Below are 27,420 nucleotides of genomic sequence, written 5' to 3'. Positions count from 1 at the left end.
CCCCACCGTTCTGCTCTGCCTGTCTAACTGATTGATCATGCTTTGCAGTTCTTGTCCTGAGTCGTTTAGCAAGGCAATGTCATCAGCGAATCGTAAATTACTCAGGTATTCTCTATTAACTATTATCCCCAACTGTTTCCATTCCAGTCTCCGGAATACCTCCGGTAAGCAGGCAGTGAAGAGCATTGGCGAGATAGTGTCTCCCTGCCTGACACTTTTCCGTATTAGAATTTTATTGCTGACTTTATGGGGAACTATAGTAGCTGTGCAATCGTTGTAAATATATTCCAATATTTTCTCATAACACTCTTCCACACCCTGATTCCGCAATGCCTGCATGACAGCTGAGGTTTCCACTGAGTCAAATGCTTTCTCGTAATCAATGAAGGCTATATATAGGGGTTAGTTATATTCTGCGCATTTCTCTATCACCTTACTGATAGTGTGAATGTGGTCTATTGTCGAGTATCCTTTACGGAAGCCTGCCTGATCATTTGGTTGACTTAAGTCCAAGGTTGTCCTGACTCTATTAGCGATTACCTTAGTAAATACCTTGTAGGCAACGGACAATAAGCTGATCGGTCTGTAATTCTTGAAGTCCTTGACGTCTCCTTTCTTATGAATTAAGATAATGTTAGCGTTCTTCCAAGCTTCTGGAACTCTCGAGGTCACAAGGCATTGCGTATACAGGGTGGCTAGTTTTTGTACCACAATCTCTCCTCCGTCCTTCAACAAATCTTCTGTTACCAGATCCTCACCAGCTGCTTTCCCTCTGCATTGCTCCTAAGGCTTTCTTTACTTCCTCCTTCTTTACTGGCGGGATGTCCCATTTCTGTGGTCGACTGCCTTCCTCAGTAACTTGACGATTACATTCACTACTGTATAGATTCGTGTAGAACTCTTCGGCTAAATCAACTATCTTATCCATATTGCTGATGACATTGCCCTGTTTGTCTTTTAGCGCATAGATCTGGTTTTTACCTATGCGCAGTTTTCTCCTCACTGATTTTAGGCTACCTCCGTTCTTTAGAGCATGCTCGATTTTCTCCATGTTAAACTTTGTTATGTCGGCTACCTTGCGCTTATTTATTAACTTCGAGAGCTCTGCTAGTTCTATCTTGTCTGTGGAGTTAGACGTCCTCATGCTTTGGCGTTTCTTAATCAGATCTTTAGTCTCCTGTGATAGCTTCCTGGTATCCTGTCGAACCATCCTACCACCTACTTCTGCGGCGCACTCTGTAACGATAGCTGTGAGATTATCATTCATTGTTTCCACACTACCGTGGTCTTCTTCAGTTAAAGCGGAAAATCTGTTCTGCAACGACATTCTGAATTCCTCTACCTTCACTCTTAATGCTAACTCGTTAATAGCCTTTCGCTTCACCAGTTTCCTCCGTTCCCTCTTCAAATCTAAGCTAATACGAGACCTCACCATTCTGTGGTCGCTACAACGGACCTTAGCGAGGACCTGAACATCCTCTACGATGCCAGGGTGAGCACACAGTATGAAGTCTATTTCATTTTTAGTCTCACTATTGGGGCTTTTCCACGTCCACTTCCTGTTAGGTCGTTTGCAGAAGAAGGTATTCATGATCCGTAAATTATTTCTTTCTGTGAACGCTACTAACAACTCTCCCCTGCTATTCCTAGAACCTATGCCATAGTCACCTACCGCCTGGTCTCCAGCTTGCTTCTTGCCTACCTTCGCATTCAAGTCGCCCATCAGTATAGTGTATTGTGATTTTACTTTGGTCATCGGCAATTCCATATCTTCGTACAAGGTTTCAACAATCTGGTCATCATGGCTCAATGTGGGTGCGTAGGCCTGAACCACCTGCAGCTTATATCTCTTAATAAGTCTAATTACGAGAGCTGCCACCCTCTCGTTAATGCTATAAAACTCCTCTATGTTACCAGCTATATCCTGATTGATGAGGAATCCCACACCTAGTCCTCGCCTATCTGCTAATCCATGATAGCACAGTACATGCCCGCCCTTTAGTACTGTATACGCCTCATCTGTCCTCCTACCCTCACTAAACCCAATGAAATGCCATTTAATACCGGCTAATTCCTCCAACAGCACTGCTAAACTAGCCTCTCTTGATAAGATTCTTGCGTTAAACGTTGCCAGGTCAGTTTCCAATGGCGGCGTGTCCGGAGCCAGAGATTCTTAGCACCCTCCGCTGCGTCACAGATCTGACCACCGCCTTGGTCAGTTGCTCCGCAGCCGCTGGGGACTGCACATACGCCCCTCACCAAAGTTCACAGCCAAAATTTCACGGTCTCTAGAGACAGGTCCAATTCCTGAAAATATTGAACTCCGGGTACTGGGGCTCCTTATACATCAAGACAGACGGTCAGAAGCAACTTTGGCCAAACTCCGTCAGGTGGGGGACCAGGTGGGCCGGTTGGGCCGTCGGGTTTCTAACAAGCGCGGGGGGTTACGATGCAAGGACGCCTTGCGGGTGGCACATGCATTCGTAACCAGTCTAATTCTATATTCGACTCCATACCTCCACCTGCGGAAGCAAGACGAGGATTCACTCGAAGTCATCCTCCGCAAAATTATTAAGCGAGCTCTGGGCCTCCCCGTGAACACCTCCAACAAGCGCCTCCTGGGGCTGGGCATGGTGAACACATTTCGGGAGCTCCGGGAAGCCCACTTGACCAACCAATACACACGTCTCTCAAAGACATCGTCGGGTCGCCGCCTGCTTGCCCGACTGCACATCCAACACACCACTCTTATGGAAGAGCGCGTACGTATTCCATCTCAGTGGAGATGCGCCCTCCACGTGCGCCCTCTTCCCGCAAACATGAACCGTGAGGACCATAATCGCCGGCGCCTGGCGCGGTCGGAAGCCCTGGTCCGCCACTATGGATCGAAACCCAGCGTAATCTATGTGAATGCTTCAGGCCCCCACCATGGGGGATGGTACACGGCCGCAGTCGGCCACCAATCCAAAACAGTGAACGGCTTTACTTTCCGAGCCCGTGCCATAACACACGCGGAGGAGCTCGCCATTGCGTTGGCTGCATCTCATTCCAATTCAAAAACAATTATTTCCGACTTTCGAGGGGCATGTCGGAACGTAGAGCAGGGCTGGGTGCCGTATCTAGCCTACCGCATTCTTCAGAACAACGTCTTCACCGGTGACCCGCGCACCGGCGTATCATTTGGGCTCCTGCTCACATGGGCCTTGAGGGAAATGAGGCAGCTGACGCCGCCGCCCGCGCGCTCTCTCACCGGACATTCCCCTCCGACCCCGGCTATCAGGAACTCGAATTCACTCCCGCTTACTTTTTCAAAAACATTGTTTTACTTTATCAATCTGGCCACGGTCTTTATCCCCGCCCGTGTAAAAGGTGGAGGAGCGGCTTCTGCTTCACCTCTATTCTAATACTTTGCTCTGCCCGGCAGCTCTGAAACACTTGGACCCTTCTTTCTCGGGCAGCTGTCCGCACTGTGCGGAGAAGTGTTCGAACATCTACCACATGATGTGGGCCTGCCTCTCCAACCCTGCTATCCCCCCTCACCCCAACCCAACCCGCGAGGACTGGGAGGCGACCCTGCTCGGCTGCTCTGACCTGCAGGCCCAACGGGCCTTGGTCGCGCGAGCCCGGGCCGCGGAGGACGCCACTGGGGTCCCGAACTAGGGACCCCCACCTAGTACTTGTAAGGGCTCACCCCCTCTCGGTCAGCTCAGGCATAACCTCCTGAAGTGTATCTGTACATAAATGTTTTCCACCACCACCACGCGTAACACTCGTGCTCGTTGGTACTGAAAACAATATTCTTTTGTCCATATGTATCGCAGTGCAACTGTTTGGGTGAATAGCATAATCAAATCAGCCATTTGTATAAGAGCACGGTTATCTACAGGGAGGGACCATAGAGCCTTTGTAGCGAAAGTTACATTGGTCACGAACTTCCCATTTCGCTTTGACGGGGCTCCGAGGAGGCACAGAGACCGACCTTGAGCCGTTTCCTAGCAACGGCCGCTGCTGGCAGACGCCGCGCGCAGGCGGCGCCACCTGGCATGACGTTACACCGCGAGCTTGGCCGCTGAGCCGTCGCCGCAGTTTGGTATGACGTTACACCGCTTGCCTCGTCGTTGCGCTCGCATTCGCACGCTCCGCCAATTGTGTCGCATGCCTCATAACATGTCGGAGGGTTGAAAAGGAGAGCTCGCGTGTGCCGCAACCACAGTATGGACGGCAACAATTCTGCTAAGCAAAAGGAGGCCTGGAATCGTCATCGGAACGAAATGAAGAGAAAAAGAATTGCCCAGGAAACAAAGGAACAGCGCACCGAACAACCGGCTACACGCCGTTAATATGCCGCCACGAGACGGGCACGTTTAACGTCCGATGTCTCGACCGCTAGGAGCAGCGACAGCAGCTGGAGGCCCTGTATCCTGCTTTCGCTACGTATACTCTGGCATAGCCGAGCTACGCCTCCGCCAGTTTGTAATATCGTTTTCAGTACTGGGTCAATCTTATTAAGCCAGAACGCTGAACAGAAGAAATAGCAGATAATTCGGTAACGTAATACACTGTGGCACAATCTATTGACAATATGCAGTCTTACGCGTACAGAACAGAGTGATTTGATCGAATACAACAAAGAGGCCAGTTTAGTTGCCGGGTTGTTGCGCAGAGCCCTATCGCTCGCGCACCACAAAGCTGATAGCTTGTCCTCCTTCGTTTTTTGTGCGTTACCTTTTTGTCGGGGCTCCTCCAGCAAACGCCATCCCGGTTTCGCCGCCATGAGTTGGTTTTAAAACAAACGCGGCAGATGACGGCAACGCCGGTTAACCGCCAGCGAGGAGGCCCGGCCTTCCCAATTCGCGTTTGGGCTGCGAGACAATGCCGATGCGCGGGCCCCTCGGGCCTCGAGGGGGGTACGTGTAAATTTAATGGTGTTCGCACTATGTGTTCGCCTTCCGTGTGTTCTCGCTGTCGTTCGTTTCGGTGTGCCGTAACTGCAAACGAAAGCGCCCAATGTCTTCCTGGTGCCATGGGTGCTTGCGAGCCACGAGCACCAGCGTGCGATTGGCTCCTTCGGTATGAATCCTCCTGATTGGCTCTGCGAAGCGCATTTCCCTTTAGCTACTTAAAGGGGAAGTGAATACCTCGTGGTCGAAAATATTTTCTGCCTCTCTGGTAGCGAGGCTCCTCTCCTTCCGTTCCCTCCTCGAGATTTTTCTCTCTCGCGCCTCGTCGAGTAGGCGCAGTAGGAAAACGCAGTAGACTTTACCAGTGATACGTCCGTGGCTCTGTACGTAGCTGAAGTCAGTTTTTTGCGTTCCCGTCTGCGTTAACAGTTCTTGGCATGACTATTGTTGTTAAAGATTGCGTTTGAGCATACGTGGCCTGGTGTATAAGTATGCGTTCCCAAGAAGAAGTAAACAGTTGTTAGTGCGCTTGTGTGTGTCTGTGTGTCTTTTCTTCGTGTTTCGTCCCGTGGTTGCGCAGCCTACACCTTCACAACATCATGTACCAACTAGGCCCAACCCAAGTTTTATTCAGGCTCCGCAAGGGCCCTTCCTCCTCCGATGCTAGCGGGAGGCGTGGTGTCTAGTGGATTGCGTCCCGCCTTGAAAAGAATTCTTTTCTTGGTGTTTGGTACCCGGTCTCTTTCAGGGGGGGCGGCCTCTCTATTTTGCTCTTTGGGTCTCCTCGCGGTGTTTCGTCGCGTTTTTTTTCTTTGTGCTTCCTCTCCCTAGTTGCTTGGATCGTGGACGTAGTTGTCCGGAGCGAAGTGTCTTCCGCAAACAACCACATTCTTTACCGTTGTGTCTGGAAGGCCGATGCGTTCGAGCCAGACACGACTCAACTCATAATCTCCTGGAAATCTATGCTAGATCATGGTTCGACTCCACTCCCTGCGTGCGCATCCAACGACGAAACAGCGTCGTTGCATTTTCTCCGCACACTGACCGATCGAGAGGCGGGATCGGCTCGACCACCTAAACTTGTTAGCGAGCGCATGCTTTCATACCTCGGTTAGTCGACTCCAGTTAGCAAGCCAACTTTTCATTGCTTTTTTTTTCGGTCCTCCCATCTTTTCACGACTGGAGGGGCGGGAGTCGGTTTTGTTCGAAACACACGGGGAATCGCGGAGCCGGCAACCGCCTGTTTGCTTTTCGCCGTGTATGTTTGTGTTCTGTGTGTTTGTGTCTTTTCCTTGCTCCTAAGCTCATGTCGTTCAACGGAGCCAAGGTGTAGACAAGACGCACGAACGATAAGCGGAGCGGTCGAGTATGCGCGCGAGGGGAAGGGTCTACTACACACGGCACGGCATACGAACAGAACACGCTGAAGCATACATGAACTGTTACAATTAACTAAAACCTTGTTCTGGGGGGCTTGTATGGAAGAAAAAAACTGAGGAAGAAGCGCGCACAGCAGTGGGCTGTATCGTGCCGTGATAAGGGGGGGGGGGGGGGGGGGGGGAGGGCGACTCTCTCCGTTTTACTGTTTTTTAGTTTTTATGACTAGGGTTCAAGACTGTCGCCGGATGCTTCCTCCTCAGTTTTTTTTCCTTCATGTGGGCTTGCAAGCATGTGCCAAAACGGAAGGCGCTGACGAGCACACGACGCGACGCCCCAGCTACGCCCACCGTTCGCAAGTCAGTCAGAACGACGCACCAATGGAATGCCTTTAGCGAAAGCTTTCCGTATGATGTCAAACGAGTCAGATTAGAGGGGAGGACGTTTGCTTGTGGAAGGAAAGAACGAGTGGGCTTTGATTTAAATTTTTAGAGCTTTTCGGGGCTCGCATGGCTCTAGTATTTTGCAGAGGCTATCTTCGATGCCTCATCTATGTAGTCGGCTTGTTTTTTTAAAAAAATGTCCAGACCTTGGTCAGTTGCCCTTTAAGAGGTTAAGGACGGCTTTTAGGCGCGAGCGAGGGCAGATTGAGATACACCGGAGGGGGGAGAGATCGGCTGAGGTCGGGCAGAGACCGGACGAGGAGAGATGGGTGGGCCGATCGGGCCAGAGCACATCGGCTCCGGAGAGGGCACGCCGAGGGACTCGCGGAACTGCGAGGGATACTTAGCGAGAGTTTGAAAAGCGAGTGAATGTTTGCTGGCAGGCAGAGCAGTGCGAGTACCACTCTGGCCTAGTGTATTTGTTTCGTTAGACACCTGCATTAAAGTGTATATAGTGTCTCGAAGAAGTTGTCCACTCTGTTCCGCAACGTGTCGCTGGATCTTTGAATCATCCTACGATATCAAGATCAGGCAAACGATATTCCACAGGCAAGAAATATCACATCTGCTTTCAAAATTAACTACGCTAGCCTAAGAAGTTTGTACAAGCGTAGGAAAAGTGGCTATTCTATGACGTCCACGTCGAATAAAAGTACCAAGTATATAGAAAGTATAAGATTACTAGCATCACATATGAAAACAGCCGACTCGGAAAGGCAGTTTCATTCAGTGGCGGTTCTCGGTAAAGAGGAAAAATGGTAGAAATTAGTGCGGCAAGATGTCACTTCAACTTGGTAATGGTCGATGGGAGATGAGATGGAACTCGGTGTGGTGAAAAGGCTTTCTTGAAGGAAAGCATGAAGGTAGTATACTTTATCAAAATGACAGACATGAGAGTACTTACGACGTAGTGAAAGGTCTGGCAGACCTAGGTTTTTTTTTTCTAACGAGACGTTAGAATTACGTGAATAAATTCATGAAAGTTCATGAAACACACGTAGCTAATCTCTGTACAGAACTCCATCTGCCCTCCTGAAAGATAGTAATTTGATAACACATTGTTGAAACAAAATGTTGTCTCACACGTTACTGTATTCAAGAATGTCACACTGTAGCCATGTCTGGGGAGCCTTGACTAAAAAAATATACCAGCTTAACGACGTTGCAGAAAAGATCGTGGAAATTTTTGAAAAATACTGAAGTTGACCCCAAGATTTTCGAACGCATCCAGTCTTCCTCAAGCATCCTTAACGCTAATAGTAAAACCCATCGAACTAATCAAATCTACTCTTTTAGACAAGAAAAATACATAAAATATAATGAACGATATGAGAGCACCATGTCCTAGTCACCGTATTTATTTATTTATATATTTACAAATAAATAAATTAAAAATTTGCATCCCTCCTTGCTCCTGTGCAAGGAGCCTGTGCAAGGAGACTTTAAAAACACTAAGAATCCGAAGTAATTATGGTATGCAACAAGTGAATTAGCACGTCCATGTTCTGCTTAACAAATAAGAAAATCGCCTTATTTCATTGTGCGTACATTAGCAGCTCACTAAGAAAGTGGTTGTTAGGGAAATGATTAAGGAAATGTCTGACTGCATCAATATTCATGCGTTGTTGCTTATGGAGGTGCATAATTCCGATATCTTGTTCCTAGTACCGCCTGCTTTTTTTTGTCATGTTGATTCTTATGCAATATGTGTGTGTAAATCTGATTTTATTAGATTGGCGCTTTGTTATCGTAACCTTTGTGTACGTGTACATCCTGTGTGCTGTGTTTTTAGAGCGTCATACAGCGCAATGACGAGAGGCGAGGTTTGTCGGTGTGCATGTGTGTCACCTATCTTGGGGTGTGTGTGTGCGAGGTGTGTGCGCGGCACTGTAAACCACTCTACATCCAAATGAGCTACGAACTCGCCCAACAGGAAGTTCTAATTCTGTTTGCTGTAACTGCTTAATCAAGGAGGATCTCTTGTCAGGCAGCGCCTTAAGTCGTGCTTTGTTTTTCTCCTTTCTCCTGTATTCAAAGGGTAAATAAATATAAATCTCTGGACAGCAGCGGGTAGTCAGGGCCAATGTTTGAGGCGTGTCTTAGAGCAAGAACAGGGGACAAGCAGGGCCATCATTGGATGTCTGTTAGAGTGGCACTACGAGCACTGGGGCAACGAAGTGAATGCTCGTCCCAGGTAGCGCCGCGCTTGGCCAACGCGCTTCCAGTTTTGGGTCAATGTATTGGGCTGCAGGTACAGAATCCCATGAGTGGTGTTGATTACTGTCGCAGCCTTATTTATCAGGCGGATTGTAACAATGAAGCATATTTAGTCGGCTATGGAATACTCCTCAAAATTGATCTGTGCAATATAAAAGTAACGCTCGATGCGTACTGCTCTCAAATTTCCTTGAAAACCTCAGCACTGCTTTTTACTACACAGGTGATTCTGTGCGCATTTACGGCTCTCCCCATGTATATATGGGTGCGATTCAAGAGTGACCCGCATCAAATGGAATACGGCGAAGGTAAGCGTTGAAGCAAACGACTGTTCAGCGCAGGTATTTATGCCATGCTGTGATTTCCTCTTCAGAAGACGAATGTGACAAGGACTACAGTTTCTCACGGAATGTCACAGAAAACGCGTAAGTAATTGCGTGTAGAAGTTCAATTTGCGTTGACTCCCAGTCTGAAAAATTGGTGGGTACACTTATGCCCCGCGTTAGCTTTAATGAGTGTGTGCCTGCATAGGCGAAATTTTCGACTTTATAATCATGTGTCCCTGGGAGACCTCGTGCCATTTCTTTTGCAGAGGGATGCGTCGCTGCCCTGCGACGGCACGTGCTGCCGCTGGTGTGCTTTATTCGGCCCAAATTGCTCTTCCCGAGCAACCTCAATTATTAATTTGAGTGACACCTTTCACAATTCGCTGGTCAGGTTATGGTGACACCGCAAGTTCATGTGACCTATGTTGCTTCTCTGGGGTTGCTTCTACGCCACCTTATTTATCGCCCACAACGCCTTAACGCTGTCACATTAAAGCATCACCGCTGTAACGCTCCCACCGCAGAGAATGACTTTGGCTTGGCACAAAGAATCGAGAACGGGAGTAGAGTGAGGAAGCATAGCAGTTTTCTCGATTTATTTGACCACACTAGTAGAGTAGATCGCCTGTGGCGTTACGTATTCAGGAGAATAAGCAGCGTGTTATGCAGCTTGACAAGCCCTGATTTCAAATTTGGCAAGCAGTGAATAATTCCGCACGCCTGGTTTCGCGTAGCAAAATTTTATACGAAACGAACACTTTGTTTCTCGGTATTTGTAAGAGCCAACAGTCTTTGCAGCAGTTGGCAACCGTGTTTCTGGGTCGAGTGGGGGTAATTTGTAATGATTAATTTCATTTTTCTTCCATGGGCTCCTGTGCCTTTGGTTTATTCTCACGCCTGTAGCGCAGCCAACTTCGCCGGACGCTTTCAAAGAATAAAGCAAAATACAACCTAGCAAATAAAAATGGCGAACAGCGATGTTTAGTTCCGAGCTTAAATATGGTTCGAAGTCAAGAGTTTGACGGAAGCCCGTCTGGTCGGGATGGGACATGACGGAAAAAGAAAGGCACCGACCAAAAATGAAAGACGGAATGACGTTTCGGCTCCCACACGGGAACCTTGTTCTCCCACATGGCTCCCCCACGGGGAGCAAGGCTCCCGTGTGGGAGCCGAAACGTCATTCCATCTTTCTGTTTTGGTCGGTGCCGTTCTTTTCTCGTCACGTTAAACATGGTTCGCTGAAGTCACATAGCGACGCAGTCGGGATCTGATCCGTGCGGCGCCTGGTGTCCCCCATCGCTGAAATCTAGGAGTGCTGCTGCGCCGTGCTCTGCTGCTACGCGAACGTACCGGACGCCGTAAATAAACAACGCATAACTCACTCCTTGGTTTCGTCAGCAAGACGACGACTAACGCCATGTTGTAGGTAAAGGATGGCACGAAATGCATTCTAGCCACATCTATGTGCAGTGTGGAGATCTAGACGAAGCAGCTTCCGGTGGTGGGCTGGAGTGCGCTTCTGACTATTGGACGCTTGTTAGTGTAATGCATGAATTCGTCCATGACAGTTCAGCCTTGAACTCTCGTAACTTGAGCCTGCACTTGGCTTCGAGGTTCATGTCCCTGAAAATGATGACGGGCCTCCGATTTCCCCACGATGCAAGTTTTGATTCTTCTGTATTGCACAAATAGCCGAACAACAAAATGTTTCATGTCTGAGCCAATGATTTAATGACCACTGGATGGTCACCACTGTAGTTCTCTCCTGATTGTGCATGTCATCAATACAGCTGACCTTTTTTTCTCCGAGGTCAACGCTTTGTGCAGTCTGTATTTTTGTTTCTTAGCTTCTTTGGTTCTTTCTGGGTCCTGCTTGTCGACTATGAAGCTGTCGCTTACCTGTACTTACCTTGCAATGCACTCAACGGCTGCATTTGCTTTCATCTCCCCTGCTCGCTTTTCTCCGTCCGTCCACGTCGCTACAAAATTCGCACAATATACGAAAAAATCTACAGATTTTACAGGCGGGCTCGGGCAGGTGGGTGCGTGGGTGGACGGCCGGACGGACGGACTGACGGACGGACGGACGGACGGACGGACGGACGGTGGACCCGTTACGTTATCTAGTGGACATGGCTGAAATCATTTTTAAACAAATCGTTGAAACCTTAAGATTGGTGGGAGGATACCTGAAGTGGGGCAGCTGCGTCCCACTGTCTCTTACGAGTATAGGGAACAAAGTGGGGCGCATATGCCCCAACCTAGGTAGGCCTCATAGGTCATGGGACGTAGTGGCGTGATAACACCTATAGTTGGAAAACTGACCACCGTGGCAATCGTTGGCCGCTCGGGAAGAGGGTCTCTCAAACCCCACCAATGGAAGAACCTTCCGTCCGTGGCGCATTCCTTATTAAAGCTCCAGTTGTGGTAAGACATAGAGTTTCTTACTATTACCTAGAGGGAAAGCTGGCAGCCCGTCTATGGGAGTTTGCATGGCGACCCCTCGAGACCACTTCAGCCACCATGGGCGCTCAAAGCATCATGGGGCAGTGAGCTACCGACTGCAGAACTACAACTTTTGGCCAAAAAATCATAGAAAAGTAAAGCTGTTTGATAACTACAAACGTCGTAACTTTCAATATCTTGTCTAATGACTGCAACAAACGAGCATAAAAGCATTTAACTGCAAAGCTTACCCAAAATAAGAGACGACTCACTCTCCTATTGGCCTAGTAATGAACACTATAAAAACTAATATTTCGTAATTAACAGGCCCACTTTTAAAAGCAAATATGTTTTAAAAAAAGATGTTGTTGCTTAAATACTATAAGAGGTTTTTTAATGGCATTTCGGAAAAGTGAAATTTTTTATTGGCGTCGTGTGTCGTCGCGTTTTCACTACTATGGGTTTTGCCCACTGCGTTCGCGCGAAAGTCGTCTGCGCACTCACGAACAGCGTTTTCGGAATGGAACGTCTTAGTAGTGCCACTCCATGTTCCCAAAAAATTACGACTGTGCCGCAACAAGTAGCTCAGCGCCCCATGATGCTTTGGGCGTCCATGGTGGCTGAAGTGCAGCGCCGCCAGCTTTCCCTCTAGGTAATAGTAAGAAACTCTATGTGGTAAGAGGACTCCCAGTGATCAATCAGTGGCGAGAAAGACCAGTTCCGCATATACGGGCGTTAACGCGTTAAAGCTATCCTGCCATACCCATAATGCAGAGTTTAAGTGCCTCCTTCAAATTTTGAGTCGCAGAAAGTGGTTTTGTTTTTATTTATTGATTCCTTTATTCATTCACAATACCTTACAGACTCTTGCACGGACCATTGATTAAGTTGGTTATTGAGCAAGAAAATGGAAATGGTGGTAAATATAGAAGGCCAAGAAATGCGACCGAAACAAAAATGCGACACTATGCAGCATGATTTACATAAAAGCGGTGACGTGCCGCCGCGGTGGCTGAGTGGTTATGGTGCTCGGCTGCTGGCCCGAAAGACGCAGGTTCGATCCCGGCCGCGGTGGCTAGAATTTCTTTGGAGGAAATTTCGACCACCAGGTGGTCGAAATTTCCGGAGCCCTCCACTACGGCGTCTCTCATAGCCTTAGTAGCTTTGGGACGTTAAACCCCATAAACCAAACCAAACCATAAAAGCGGTGACGAAAACATCATAATCAGGGGGGATGGAGACAGTGGAATCAGGAAATCATTCCAAATTTAAATGACATAAAGCTAGTGAGGTGAACTAAAACGACGTGCCTTGCCGAAAATACGCTTCAAGCTGGGTTTTTATGAAGACTCCTTGACATGTGCCGTAGGATATCAAAAGGAAAAGATGACTGTGACCCTTGCATGTAAGTCGTAATCATGAAGGAGGAAGTGACAGCACCGCTTTGAATACATCACAGTATTTTAATTTAGTGATTTTGATGCGATGTCTGCGCAGCATACTGCTGAAGCAGTATGACCTTAATTCAGAGCAGACGAATGTTAAGTAGGCTATTTTCGTGCATCTTTCTGTTTGAAGTCATTCACTTCTAACACCATTAAAAGATAGATCTCAAAGGCAGCTGCATAATACCCAGTAATTATTTATTTAACCCAGTATTATTGAATAAATGGAAGAAAGCAAGCCAGTAATAATAAGCAAACTATAGCCCACCGTTTGATCAGGAATATGCTGTGTGGCTTGTTTACAATCTTTGAAGTCAGCTTTGTCTTGCAGGTAGCTCCTCTTGGTATCTATCTTTTTATCGAATTACAGGAGAACAATGGTCCAGGTAGCTATGCACTAAGTAGAGGATAAATTCACTTACAACAGGCAGCAGTGTACCCGGAAGGTTTCAAAGGCATGGACGGCGCGCCGTTTGTTATAATCTCGGCACCGAGTTCGCTCCGGCCGTCTTCATGCATTTTGCAGGAAGTGTGACCGCTACGACACCGGAGGCACGGCTGCTCAAGAAAGCACACTGTTCCAGATGAACCCACCGCTTCACAAGATGGTGCGGTTGATGTGGAGTGCTCCCATAACCAAGTTCTGGGTGTACCAGGTGAGGAACGCGTGCGTCATTTGGTGATAGCACGGTGACAACGCTCATTCATATTGTATACCCCGCGCCGTTTCTGTTGTGCCCCAAATAACTGTCCTTGGTCCTCTTCTTTTTTTTTTGTCTATATTAATGATCCGCCTAACATTTCTTCTGAAATTCACCTCTTTGCCAATGACTGTGTCTTATATCGCCAAATAACAAATTACGTAGATACTTCCAGCTTACAAGAAGATATTAACAGTGTATTAGAATGGTGTGGCACTTGGCTCATGACGCTCAATATAAGCAAAACTTCCCTGTTGTTTTTCCACCATCGCCGTAACTATGTGGTTCCTACTTATTTTCTTATCAAAATACCGTCGCCCTTACTGACTCCTGCAAATACCTAGGTGTTATTACGAGGTCTGTTAGAAAAGTATCCGACCTTTGGCCGTAGAAAAAAAACTTGCATAACTGGAGCGTTGCAAACCTACTCAAATTCAAAGTAGTCTACTTAGGACTCCACACACTTCTCCCAGCGGTGCTGCCCTTGCGCGAAGTATTTCGAAAAGGCCCCTTTCGGAATGGAGTTTAGCTCAGCTGTCGTTGCAGCCATAATGTTCTTCCTTGTCTGAAATCGCGCTCCTTTCAATGGCCTTTTAATTTTGGGAACCAGCCAGAAGTCGCAGGCGCCAAATCAGGACAGTAAGGAGTCTGTTGAACTACAGAAGTCTGGTTTTTCGCCAAAAAATCTGAATCGAGTGCGAGGAATGTGCAGGAGCATTGTCACGATGGGTGCGCCAATTTCCTGTTGACCTCATCTCCGGGTTCTTGCGCCGCACAGCATCACGTAGGCAACGGAGGACATCCCTGTAGTACTCTTTGGTCATTGTTTGACCCTGTGGAGTGCGTACTCGTGGTCTGCCACACAGGGGGTGTCAAAGAAAGCAGTCAGCATCACTTTCACATTCCTGCGCACTTGGCGGGCCTTCTTAAGTCTTGGGGCGTGGAATTTTTCCACTGTGACGACTGGGATCTGGTTTCCGGGTCGTACCTGTACACCCAAGACTCGTCACTAGTGATTATGATGTTGATGAAGTCGGGGTAACTGTTTGCGGAATTCAGCATGTCCTGTGAGACTTCAACACGAAGCTGATTTTGCTCCACTGTGAGCAGCTTCGGCACGAATGTCGCCGCAACTCTCTCCATGGCCAAATCTTCGGTGATAATGGAATGTGCGGAGAAATTGCTCATGTCCACCTCTTCCTCAATTTCTCGGATAGTCACGCGACGGTCCCGCATCATTATAGCGTTCAGTTCCGCAAAGACCTGGTCATTTTGGCATGTTGATGGCGATTGGAGCGTGGCTCGTTCTCCACCGATGTGCGGCCATCTTTAAATCAATTGTACCACTGCTTAATCTGTGTGCTCCTCATAGCATCGTCCCCGAAAGCCGTCTGAATATTTCGAATGGTTTCCACTTGGCTGTCGCCCAGTTTATGGCAAAATTTTATGCAGTAGCGCTGCTCCTTTCACTGCGCCATTTTCCTTGCAATAAAAAACCGACGAGAGCACTGCGCACTGCCTCACTCAAATGCTGCGTCCTAGCGACTGACGCTATCGGCAGGCGGGAAAAAATTCGTGCATGCGCATTTAGGTTCAAGGTCGCCTGATGCAAGCGCGCTTGTTTCATATCCATCAGGTGTTCGCAAAAAAATATAAAGTCGGATACTTTTCTAACAGACCTCGTATATCTAATGATCTAACTTGGAGAACTCATGTAAACAAGGTCACCAACTCGCAAAACTGTGTTTTGGGCTATCTACGCCGAAATCTGTCGCTTACCCGCCTTCTGTTAAACTGCTTGCTTACAGGACCCTAATCCGCCCTAAACTAGAATATGCTACGCAATTTTTGACCCTAATCACAATGACCTCTCCACAATCCTCAAATCCATTCAAATCCGCGCCACTGGATTTGTTCTGCCCGTTATTCTTATAGCAGCAGCATTAGAACATTAAAAGCTCAGCTCGATCTACCCTACTTGCATCCCGTCGTAACATAGCACTACTCTCCCTCTTTCATAGATTTTATCAGTCATTACCTCAAGGTAACGACATTACAGACCGCCCTACGCCGTTCCCTCAATACACATTCCAATGCTCTGTACCCCCCACGCGCACGCGCTGTTAAGATACCAGAATTCATTTTTTGTCCGCACTACCAGCGACTGGAATCACCCGCGAGAACGTAATGCCACCATTAGTGACTTACCAGGTTTCAATTCTGCAATTGAAGCACATCAAGCAAGCAATAAACGCCGTAACATCAGCTGCGTACATTTGCGCTGCGAAAATGCTAAGCTTCGAGTCAGGCCACTCGAGGGGACGAACGAGGGGTGCAACACAAATCCGTCCACGCTCTCAAAATTCACAGCAATCCTCAGTCTACAGTAAACAGTTTGCTTTTAACAGAGTATCCAGCTTCTTGCAATCAGTCAAAAATATCCTGGGAGCCAGCGTGCAATTTTCAGGGCCAGGCTGAGTCGTAAAATAGCCACTTTGCTGCAAAGTCGCTTCGAACAGCTACTCTGAACAACGGCATGGGCTCCTCGTCGGTGCTAAACGTCCTCCAACGTCGATTCTGCTAGTCACTTCACTTCGAAGGAGGAGTAAAGTTCAGGTTCTTCTTCGTTTTCCTTGCACCAGAGGTGCCCCGCCAGAGACGGTTTGTTCACTTCAAGACTGAAGCTTGATCTTCGCACCAGGGGTGCCCCGTCAGAGACGGTCTTACGATGAGTTGAGACGCAGGGATAAAGGGAATACTTGAAGTTTTATATACAGATATTTACAGCATATAGAAGTTAAGGCACTAGAGACAAATTAAACGGCAAAAAGATACAAAACAACAAAAAGGTAGAACTGGCTAACACTAGAGGAGGGGCCCCTGCTCGGCATAGCCGAAGATGCATAGCATCTCACCTTAGCACAGAACCCTTTTTCTGGAGCCGGAGCCCGGTTTTAAAGACCTCAAGGCCCGGCCCTCATTTGGTAGCACTTAATCATTCTACACCCTTCATGTGATTGGCTAATCGAGAGCATGGCCAGCCCTCCAACTACCGTAGGGTAAATCACCCTCTCCACCACAAAATAAAATAAAAAGAAACACAAATACACATTCGTGCCAGCAAGAGCGCGAATCGGTACCGCGAGGCGGGGGACACACCCGTACTTCCCGGCGCATTCGCGAGCGGCCGCGTTCCGAGGAAAGGAGACGCTTCGCTTTGAGTGCCCCGGCCGCCCCCCTCACGCCGGTGGCGTCCATTTCAGACGGCAGCTGGCGGTGTGCTGAGAAAGAATTAGCGGTACTAACAACCCCGCACGCACTACCGATCCCTTACAGAGGCGTGCGCAAACATGCAACATCCACAGGACCACCGCACTGCCACCGTACCTCTGCGGCGCGATTCGGCATTGGTAAGGAAAGAAGACAAGTTCCAGTACTTTGGAGTTATGCATGAAATGCGTTCAGATACCGTTGTCGGCGCGGTGCGCCTGACCGTGGGGTGGAAGAACGGTGGAAGATCTTGAGTCTGAAGCTAAACGAACACTGACGAGCTTGCGCCTGTGAGCTGCGCTGTCACCGAAGCAGGGCACGTGGCGCACTGCCTGGAGGAGCCAACTTCACCAGAGAGGCGCACGGGCAGTCTTGAAGGCAGTGGATGAGCGAGGCGCGTGAGTTGCCGTAATCAGCTGTGCTCACAGAAGTGGACGACAATTCGAAAGCCTTGTTGCGCCGTCCTTGAGCCCGACCAATAATCACCATCATCCTGACTACGCCCACTGCAGGGTAAAGGCCTCTCCCATGTCTCTCCAGTTAACCCTGTCCTTCGCCAGCCGCGGCCACCCTATTCCCGCGAATTTCTTAATCTCATCCCCCTACCTAACTTTCTGCCGTCCCCTGCTACGTTTGCCTTCTCTTGGAATCCACTCCGTGACCCTTAAGTACCAGCGGTTATCTTGCCTTCGCATTACGTGCTCTGCCCAAGCGCACTTCTCCCTCTTGATTTCAACTAAGGATGTCATTAAAGCACGTTTTTCCCTCACCCAAGCCGCCCGCTTCCTATCTCTTAACGTTGGAGCTACAATTTTTATTTCCATAGCTCGCTGCGTAGTCCTTAAAATAAACGAACCCTCTTTGTTAGCCTTCACGTTTCTGCCCCATAGGTGGGTACCGGTAAGATACAGCTGTTGTATAAATTTCTCTTGAGGAATATTGGTAAACTGCTATTTATGATCTCAGATGCCCTGCCGTATGTGCTCCACCCTGTTCTTATTCTTCTAGTTACTTCCCTCTCATGATCCGGATCAGCGGTCAGTACCTGCCTTAAGTAGACGTATTCTCCTACTACTTCCGCCGCCGCGGTGGCTCAGTGGTTACGGCGCTCAGCTGCTGATCCGAAAGACGCGGGTTCGATCCCGGCCGCGCCGGTGGAATTTCGATGGAGGCGAAATTCTAGAGGCCCGTGTACTGTGCGATATCAGTGCACGTTAAAGAACCCCAGCTGGTCCAAATTTCCGGAGCCCTTCACCATGCACTGCGTCCCTCAGAGCCTGAGTCGCTTTGGGAGGTTAAGCCCCAATAAACCAAACCAAACAAATCTCCTACTACTTCCAGCACCTCGCTACCTGTTGCGAACTTCTGTTCCCTTGCTAGGCTGTTAAACATTACTGTGGTTTTCTGCATGTTAAATTTTAGCCCCACCGTTCTGCTCTAACTTACTGATCATGCTTTGCAGTTCATGTCCTGAGTGGCTTAGCAAGGGAATGTCATCAGCGAATCACAAATTGCTCAGGTATTTCCCATTAACTTCTATCCCCAACTCTTCCCATTTCGGGCCACGGAATACCTCCTGTAAGCAGGCGGTGAACAGCATTGGCGAGATGGTGTCTCCCTGCTTGACACCTTTCTCTACTGGAATTTTATTGCAGTCTTTATGGAGGACTATAGTAGCTGTGCAATCGCTATAAATGTCTTCCAATATTTTCACATAACACTCTTCAACACCCTGATGTCGCAATGCCTGCATGGGAGCTCAGGTTTATACTGAGTAAAGTGCTTTCTCGTAATCAATGAAGTGTATATATAGGGGTTGGTTATATTCTGCGCATTTCTCTATTACCTGATTGATGGTGTAAATATGGTATAGTGTCGAGTATCCTTTACAAAATCCTGCCTGGTCACTTGGTTGATTGAAGTCTAAGGTGGTCCTGACTATATTACCAATTTCCTTAGTAGATAACTTGTAGGCGACGGATATTAAGCTGATCGGTCTGTAATTTTTCAAGTCCTTCACGTCTCCTTTCTTATTAATTAAGATGTCAGCACTCTTCATACCTTCTGGTACTCTCATGGCTTCAAGGCATTGCGTATACAGGGTGGCTAGTTTTTGTAGCACAATCTCTCCTCCGTCGTACAATAAATCTGCTGTTACCTGATCCTCACCAGCTGCTTTCCCCCTTTGCATTGCTCCAAAGGCGTTTTTTACTTCCTCCTTCCTTACTGGAGGGATGTCCCATTGATGTACTCGACTGCCTCTCTCAGTAAATTGATTATTACATTCGATACTGTATAGATTCTTGAAAACTGTTCGGCTACTTCAACTATCGCATCCATATTGCTACCCTGTTTGTCTCCTAGCGCATACATCTACTTATGCGCAGTTTTTACCTATGCTCAGTTTTCTCTCCACTGCTTTCAGGCTACCTATGTTATTTAAGCTTGCTCGATTTTCTCCACGTTAAACTTTCTTATGTCGGCTACCTGGCACTTAGTAGTAGTAGTAGGAGACCTTTATTCGGCCAAAATTTACAGGCCGAGCATGTCGACCCCCTGGGCGACCAGAAGTAGCTGTTTTTCCTCCCCTTCAGCGCCAAGCCAGTCGAGCCAGGTGGTGATGAATAAAGAAGGTGGGGTGTAGGAACTTATTTATTAACTTCGATAGCTGTGCTAGTTCTATTCTGTCAGTAGAGTTAGGCGTCCTCATGCTTTGGCGTTTCTTAATCAGATTTTTATTCTCCTGAGAGAGCTTCCCGGTATCCTGACTAACTATCCTACCACCTACTTCTGTGGCGCACTCGGTAGCAATAGCTGTGAGATTATCATTCCGCGTTTCAACACTACGGTCGTCTTCTTCAGTTAAAGCGGAAAATATGTTGTGCAGCGACATACTGAACTCATCTACCTTCTCTCTTAATAATATCTCACTATAGCCCTACGCTTCACTAGTTTCCTCCATTCCCTATTCAAATCTAAGCTAATAATAGACCTTAAAATGCTATGGTCGCTACAGCGGACCTTTCTGAGGACCTCCACCTCCTCTACGATACTAAGTTGATGCAAAGTATAAAGTGTATTTCATTTTTAGTCTTTCCATTGGGGCTCATCCACATCCTCTTCCTGTTTGCTCGCTTGCGGAATAAGGTATTCATGATCCTTTAATTATTTTGCTCTGCGAGCTCTGCTAATAATTCTCCCCTAATATCCCTAAAACCTATGCCACAATCACCTGCCGCCTGGTCTCCAGCCTGCTTTTTACCTACCTTCGAATTAAAGTCGCCCATAAGTATAGTGTGCTGTGAATTTACTTTGGTCATTGTCTATTCCACATCTTCATTGAAGCTTTGAACTATCGGGTCATCATGGCTTGATGTACGGGCGTAGGCCTGCACCATATCAGGTTGTACCTGTTATGAAGACTAATTATGATAGCTGCTACTCTCTCGTTAATAATGTAAAACTCTTCTTTGTTGCCTGCTATATCCTGATTTGTGAGGAATCTCACACCTAGTTCTCGTCTGTCTGCTAATCCACGATAGCACAGTACGTGCCCGCCCTTCAGTACTGTATACGCCTCATCTGTCCTCCCAACCTCACTAAGCAGCCGCTGGGGTCTGAGGGCCGAAAGTTAGTTGGTTTGTTCATAGAATGTTTCGGCGACGTCCTACACCAGGCTGGCCAAATCCTGTTCTGGTGAGGAAGTGCGTTGTCGGTTCTCCTCACCGATATCAGGCCGCACTCCAGGCCTGGTTATGCAATTCCATCGACACGCGAAGTTTTTTTTAACCCGGTGGAGAATTGTGTGGTACCGGGGTTCGAACCGCGGTCCTCTTGCACGCGAGGTGGATGCCCTACTTTTACGCCATCGCAATAACCAGCTCTAACCTGCCGTTCTTGGACGTGGTGGCCAACCGAGCGGCGATGATGGCAGCTTTCAGCCGAGGCGATTCACTTCGCGCGCTTTAACGTGCTTTCCCAGACAACCTTACAGCGTGGGGGGGTTGCTGCCTCGGTCACAAAGGAGATGCCCTCGACTCAGCGTGGAAAGCTCAGCTGACACCAGCTGCCAAGTGACGAGGGGGTCGGTTTTTGGTGTCAAGCCCTCGCAAGTCGCAAGCCAGAGAATGCGTCGGGGGCAATGGTGTTCAAACAAAGCAAACTTTATACAGCAAAGAGACTATACCGAGGATTTCATAATCACTAGCACATACAAATATATTTACAATACAATGCAACTCGTGCAAAGTGACACTCGAGAGAGATTACAATATATATGAATTATTGCACCTCAAGTGTACTAGCAGAGGAGAGAGACAAACAAACAAGACACAATTTGTCCGCTGAGCCCTGCGACAGTCTGACGACCAGAGGTTCACGACGAGGTCGCGCACGCTGGCGCACGCTGCCTCATTGGACCGCGGCTGGGCGAGTGGTGCTGTCTCGGGAGTCGAGCGACGCGCTTCTCTGAAGCTTAAACGGCGGCTCGGGCTCACAGACAGCGGCGAAAGCCGTTCATATATAGGCGCGTTCTGCGTCTGTTCATTCTTCGCGCCAGGGCAGGCATGCACATACACTACAGTATAAGCTGTGCAATTTTCTTCTTCCCGTTGGTTGGGCGCGGAGACTGCTTTGGAGATGCTTCGAGATCTTTCTTGTGTGGCACCACCGCTAGCTCACGAGTGAAGAGAGACAGGGAATCACTTAGCCCTCTCCAGGCTATGCCCTCTATGTCAGTATTGAGTAGAAACTACTCCGACATTCTGGAAAAATCGACGACATGCCGTGACGTAATTCCTTGGCGCCGCGCAGGAGAGGGGTGGTGGCGAGGGTGGCAACACACAAAAGGCTAGGCGCTCTCTCTGGTTCCCTTCTCCCCTGCTCTTGCGGCGCGCGCTGGCGTGATCCGCGCGGCGCTGGCTTTTTTCATAAATGCGGCGAATTTTGTGACAGCGATAATCCCAGATTACTACTTCGTATATTCTGGCATCGTCCCCTTTTCGGCACGTTCGATCTCTGGTAGCTGGGTCACCGTATATAAAAAGCGCAAAGAAAGCCGAGAAAGCAAGTCGCTTGCCTTTCAAGCTCATGTAGAAGCGTAAAGCCCACGTCCATTTCACCATCTGATACGTTTGTGATAAAAATTGCTGATACGTAGTATTTTTTTTCCAGATCTTCTACATTTTATTTCTGGCTGTGCTCAGCATCGCTGTTCTGTGGCCCTCGTGCGGAAACAAGACGCTAGACGTAGTATGTGTGCTGTGGATTTTCCTCATCGTCGCGGAAATCATTGACCGCGCCTATCGCTTGCATCTCGTAAGTTGTTCGCTATCTCATACCGGGATTTTTTCCACAAGTAATTCTTTATCTTTTCTTTTTCAGACCAATGCAAATGTACCGCTCTTTTCAAAGTGTGTAGAGGTCTTCCTGATAACATTCTTCGGGGTTGCCTACATGTCTTCGAGACTCTTTGGTATCGGCTCCTTTAAAGACCCCTACAGCGCAAAAGTGCTTGTATGTGTAGCACTTGTGTACTTCTATTACCTCCAGACGCTGGTCTACCTGCCAATATCGCCGCAGATTGGACCGCTTCTGTATACGATAAAACTAATGGTAAGTTTGTTGTCGCTTACTGGTCGACGCCCTCATCTGAAACTGCACTAATATTTAGGCAGATTTTTAAGGAGAGCTCCCCCGCTCCCGGAGAGTAAACAAAAAATGTCCGGGCCTTTAAGTCGAGAACAGCGGGTGGACACCTACGTCGCCCCTGCTCTCAGACACCTGCGGAAGGCTAACAAACCGCCAGCGCCCGCAAGAGGCGACCAAGGCTCGCCATTGCTGTGGCAACGCTAAGGCGGGCAGAGGGGGGGGGGGGGGGGGGGGGGGGGGGGTTGTAGCTAGTGCAGAAAAATCCTCTCCAGAGTCTTAGTGCAAATACACCTCTCTGCATCAGCCTCAGAACGCGTTTGTAATTCGTTATTGAGACAGGAACCAATACAACACAATGACCCTGCAGCTGAACACGTGCAGTCGCTAAAAGAAGGAAGCACGCATGTTTCGCAACATTGTGTACAATGCAATGTGTGTCACCGTGCGGTAGAACTTTCTCCACGGGAAAAGTCCTTTCATTGCAGAGAGTGTGAGCGAAGGCTTCGGAAGCTAGAGATTCAGGACAGGATCAGAGATAATAAAGCACGGGAGGTTTCGGAGACTTTTAACATCAGAAAGAAAGAGAGAAAAAATTGTGTTCGGGAGATATAATGGGACACTTTTGAAGGCCAAGGGGTCGTATCTTGAGCGGTTGGGTTGACTGTGTATGAAATTGATTTCCGCGCGCTTTGTTTTTCCTTACATTTGCTGGCTTCTCAGCGAATAAAGTTAGACGATGTTAGCGCTTCTCCTCCGTCGTTCTTTCGTTGTGTTCGTTTTTTGTACGCGCTATTGTTTCCTGTCTCAAGTGCTGTGCACCATGTAGCCCAAACTGAATTTGTTTTAAACGCATGTGGCCTTAAGCCGCGGGAAAATTCAGAGAGGAAGACATTGAGGGAAGGATAGGGGCCGACGGCAACCGCAATTCGCTGGAGTTAAACGGCAGTGCGTCTGCAGTTCTCCGAAATTATGTAGAAGGGAAAGGTAGAGCCCGGTTGCATTTCACTATTGCCGCCTCGTCTTAAAAAAACCCGAAAAATACTCAGCGCACAATTTGCAACCCCAGATGACGGCATGATTGGAATTAAGACATCAATTATTGTTCCAAAATGTGTGCTTCACCGTTTTTATTATTTTTATACACTAGAGGCCCGTGTGCTGCGCGATGTCTGTGCACGTTAATGAACCCCAGGTGGTCGAAATTTCAGGAGCCCTTCACTACGGCGTCTCTCATAGCCTCAGTCGCTTTGGGACGTTAAACCCCAATAAACCAAACCAAACGGAACATATACCGCGGCGCAGTTGTCCGCTACATTACGACTCAGTTTAAAATATGCACACACGCGCTTTAGACTCAAAAACGCATATCTACAAATACGTAGATTTTTTTCCTCAAAAAACCCATAACGCATAAAAGAAAATGTTTAAAAAGAACAAACATTCCCTTCGGCTGCGAAGAGCGATTCTTCTGCAAAATACGTCCTTTATAGTGAACAACAGAATCGTGTACGCGCAGCAGTCGTAAAATAAATTCTAGTCCAGCAAAAATCTCTCCCTCGGATTGTCTCAGAATCTTAGAAGCTATCTACTCAGAGCTCTCAGAATTGTTGAAGCGCCTTTTTAAAAGGAGATCAAAGAAGCAAGCGTGTCCACATCCGCTTCGACAAATCTTAAAGGAAACTGAATCCAATTTGTCAGAAAATCGGGGCCGCAGCGGCACCCTAGTTTTTTATGCTGCGAACTTGAATATCAAGGAAAAACAAGCATCTTTTTAAGCAAAAGTGTGGAACCGGAGCTTTGAGGCACACGCCGGGTCCCTCCCCTACCTTTGACGTGGCAAAATGTCTCGTAACGACACATCGAGGACCGAAGAAAATGCCGATAGGGCTCCGGCACTGTGTTGAGTTTAACAGAGTACACTGTGGGGCCAGTTGGTCATGCATAATCTGAACAAAAAAACGTAGTGTTGAAACAGGACAAAGAAAGATGAGGTCAGGACGGGGCTACATGTAGCCCCGTCCTGTCCTGATCTTTCTGTGTCCTGTTTGAACGCTACGTTTTTTCGTTCAGACTACTGCGTTGAGTGCAGGTCGCACTCTCTACGATATTGTAAAAGTGATCATGGAACGTTATTGGCACTCGGTTGACATTAGGGTTACACCCTATGTATTCGTATTAGCTGCCTCCTCAAAAGACGCAGCTTCTCTGCTACGGAGAGCAAAGATCAGCCGGCAACGTCAAGCGGCATTGGAAACTTGCTATGGTACGGAACAACATTTTGCAATCGATATGACCGTCAGCGAATCCTTGGCCTGTATTATTGACAAAGAAGGGGTGCGAGCAGTACGCAAGCCGATTACCACCATGGCACGCTCCCTACACCGCCGCATGGGTGCTATCATAAAGAAATGGCCCAGGGCGTGTATGGCCCTCTGTATGTGTATGGCCCACTGTGTATGGCCCAGGCCATGTGTATGGCCATGTGTATGGCAGACTGTGTATGGCCCAGGCCATACACAGTCTCCATCTGGGGAAAGTTAAGACGGCTAGAGGAGAGGCCAACAAACGAATAAGCAAGCATTGAGGCTGCGCGCCGTCGCCTTCTTCGCACAATCTTTACTTTCCTCGACATGAACCAATCAGTCCGCAAGGACGTTCTACAAAATACACTGCCTCTGCGTTGCCGGTGTCGAGCGTTAGGGAAACGAAGCATTTCACCGAAAGGATGAAGTAGCACTGAGCCAATCTCAGACATACTACTTGAAAAATTTTATAAAAGCATTTGCGGAAATTTATTGTGTCCACGCAGAAGAAAAATTTTACTGCAATTTAACAGAAATGTCATCAAGGAAAAAACACATTTCCTGTTCGTCGGCGCCGTGGTCTACTGACGCGCTTTTCTAGTTAGAAATACGCAACGAATATTACAACGGAAAAGCCTAAAAACTTTTTTTGATAAAGCCAAAAATGTAGTAAACAGAAGCGTACCTCTAAATTTTACGCGCAACAAATACTGTGTGGCCTTGCTTTTGATGCGGAGGTGCACTGGATCTCTTTACTGCGACGGATGAGGGATAAACATTCTCTACCGGTTGATAAGGACACTGCTTTCATCTGCGGAGCGGTTTGTAAACTGTACTGTAGATTTTGCTCGCCATAGAGAGTATAGCTAAAAGTTAGTGCATGGAGTACAGGCACAGAGCTCACGTTTCACAAAAATAACGAGAAATCCCAGAGCTATATAGAAGCTTCACTCAGCTGCCTGTGTTCCCTAAATTGTTAACAGTGGAGGCGCAACGTGTACATAAAAGGAGAACGTACAGGAAAAGTGAGGACCCACGACTCCGTTGTCGTCGCCGACGCTTCCTAGCGGCAAGCGTCCTGTGCTGTTTAGTTCCGTCCTGCTAGCTTCCGTTAACAATCCTCGAGCTCACAGTTCTCTGTACAGGCTACCTGAAACCTTTACAGTGTATTTTATTGTGGCGTGGGCCTTAAACTTGACATCTGCAAGGGCCCAGGTTCTCGCATTGGCTTCGGCTCACGAAAATCCGGACCCTGACTCGGCACGTCGTTCCGAAGGCAGCGTCGCCGGGCATCCGAACTGATCGGCGTTTGACGAAGCGTACCGCGTAATAACGAAGCAAGGCGAGAAAATAGCAGGCAGAGACAAGACTTCTTACATGTGAGAAGGCGTAAGCCCGCCCGCTTCTTTGTGAACGCAGTCGGCGCACTGCGGGGTGATGTCCCCCGATGCCACGCAGCTGGAAATTCTACTTCTTCATGCCTCTAGCCGCCACCGCGACGCCGCCGCACCGTGAAGGCAGTCGACGCCGTATAGCGGACTTTATGACGCGATACCTAATGGGTTAATGTCCAGATGGGCAGAATTGTTCCTTCCTTGCTTAACATTCATAGGCACCTGGAAGTACTCATACCAGTCCTGGGCAGTGGTGCAGTAGCGGTCCGCCACTTTACTAGGATGGCAGTTGCTGGCACCGGTGAAATTTCTTCGATCCAGTTGTGCCGGAGCAAACTCGTGCGACAAATCATTAATTGAACCGCAACCTGCCAGGTTACACGGGAACGCCGTCTTTTATGAGTATCTTCGAGTATAAACACACACACTGACACGCCCACACAGACTGGTTTCTGCTCAGTCGCGCAAGTAAGGCTTACATCTTAAAATGTAGCGCCAGCTCAATTGCTTTTCGTGCGCATTTTGGCTACTCATACAAAGAAAGGAACCCCCGAGGCAATTTATGAAATTCGGGTCTTTCCTTGCGACGAGCATTGTTGTCCAGTTGAAGTTGAGTGAATACCACATCTTGCTCCCCGCAGGGAGGGGGGGAAGGAGGCGTCTGCAGCATGCAGACGTTGGTGAGTGGCGACACCACGGGTTCCTGAGAGTCCGCAGGGACATCCCAGCAGGGGGATGATGGTGAGCAATGCGTCAACACAGACCAGAGCATCGGCGCTTAGCCGGGCGTGGCTTAGCCGTGTCCGGGGAAAAGGGCATCCTGGTGGTTGAGCCAATGCCGAGCGTTTGGACCCTTAAGGCCCCTCGGCGGAGGCAACATACCACTTTGGCCCCAGCTTCCCGTAGACGGCACCTCCAGCCTGGCCCGAGCGGGGGAAACTGGCAGTCG

At 48.3% G+C, this 27,420-nt stretch overlaps 1 protein-coding gene across 1 annotated transcript in view; it reads left to right on the top strand.

The window, feature by feature from the left end:
* The window catches only part of LOC149337289 (transient receptor potential cation channel subfamily M member-like 2), a 350,682-nt gene that overhangs the window by 120,879 nt on the left and 202,383 nt on the right, over positions 1 to 27,420 (top strand). Inside the window, exons 11-15 of the mRNA XM_089554378.1 lie at positions 9,162 to 9,246; positions 9,312 to 9,363; positions 13,681 to 13,810; positions 22,298 to 22,441; positions 22,508 to 22,738. Of these exons, the coding sequence (XP_089410504.1) occupies positions 9,162 to 9,246; positions 9,312 to 9,363; positions 13,681 to 13,810; positions 22,298 to 22,441; positions 22,508 to 22,738 (642 nt within the window). The remainder of the gene's footprint in view (positions 1 to 9,161; positions 9,247 to 9,311; positions 9,364 to 13,680; positions 13,811 to 22,297; positions 22,442 to 22,507; positions 22,739 to 27,420) is intronic.

The sequence above is a fragment of the Amblyomma mixtum genome, chromosome 7 (assembly GCF_055824585.1).
Source record: "Amblyomma mixtum isolate Tamu chromosome 7, ASM5582458v1, whole genome shotgun sequence".
In the NCBI taxonomy this organism is placed as follows: Eukaryota; Metazoa; Arthropoda; class Arachnida; order Ixodida; family Ixodidae; genus Amblyomma; species Amblyomma mixtum.
The sequence above is the reverse complement of the archived record's forward strand: the minus strand, read 5'-3'. Positions and strand labels throughout refer to the sequence as shown.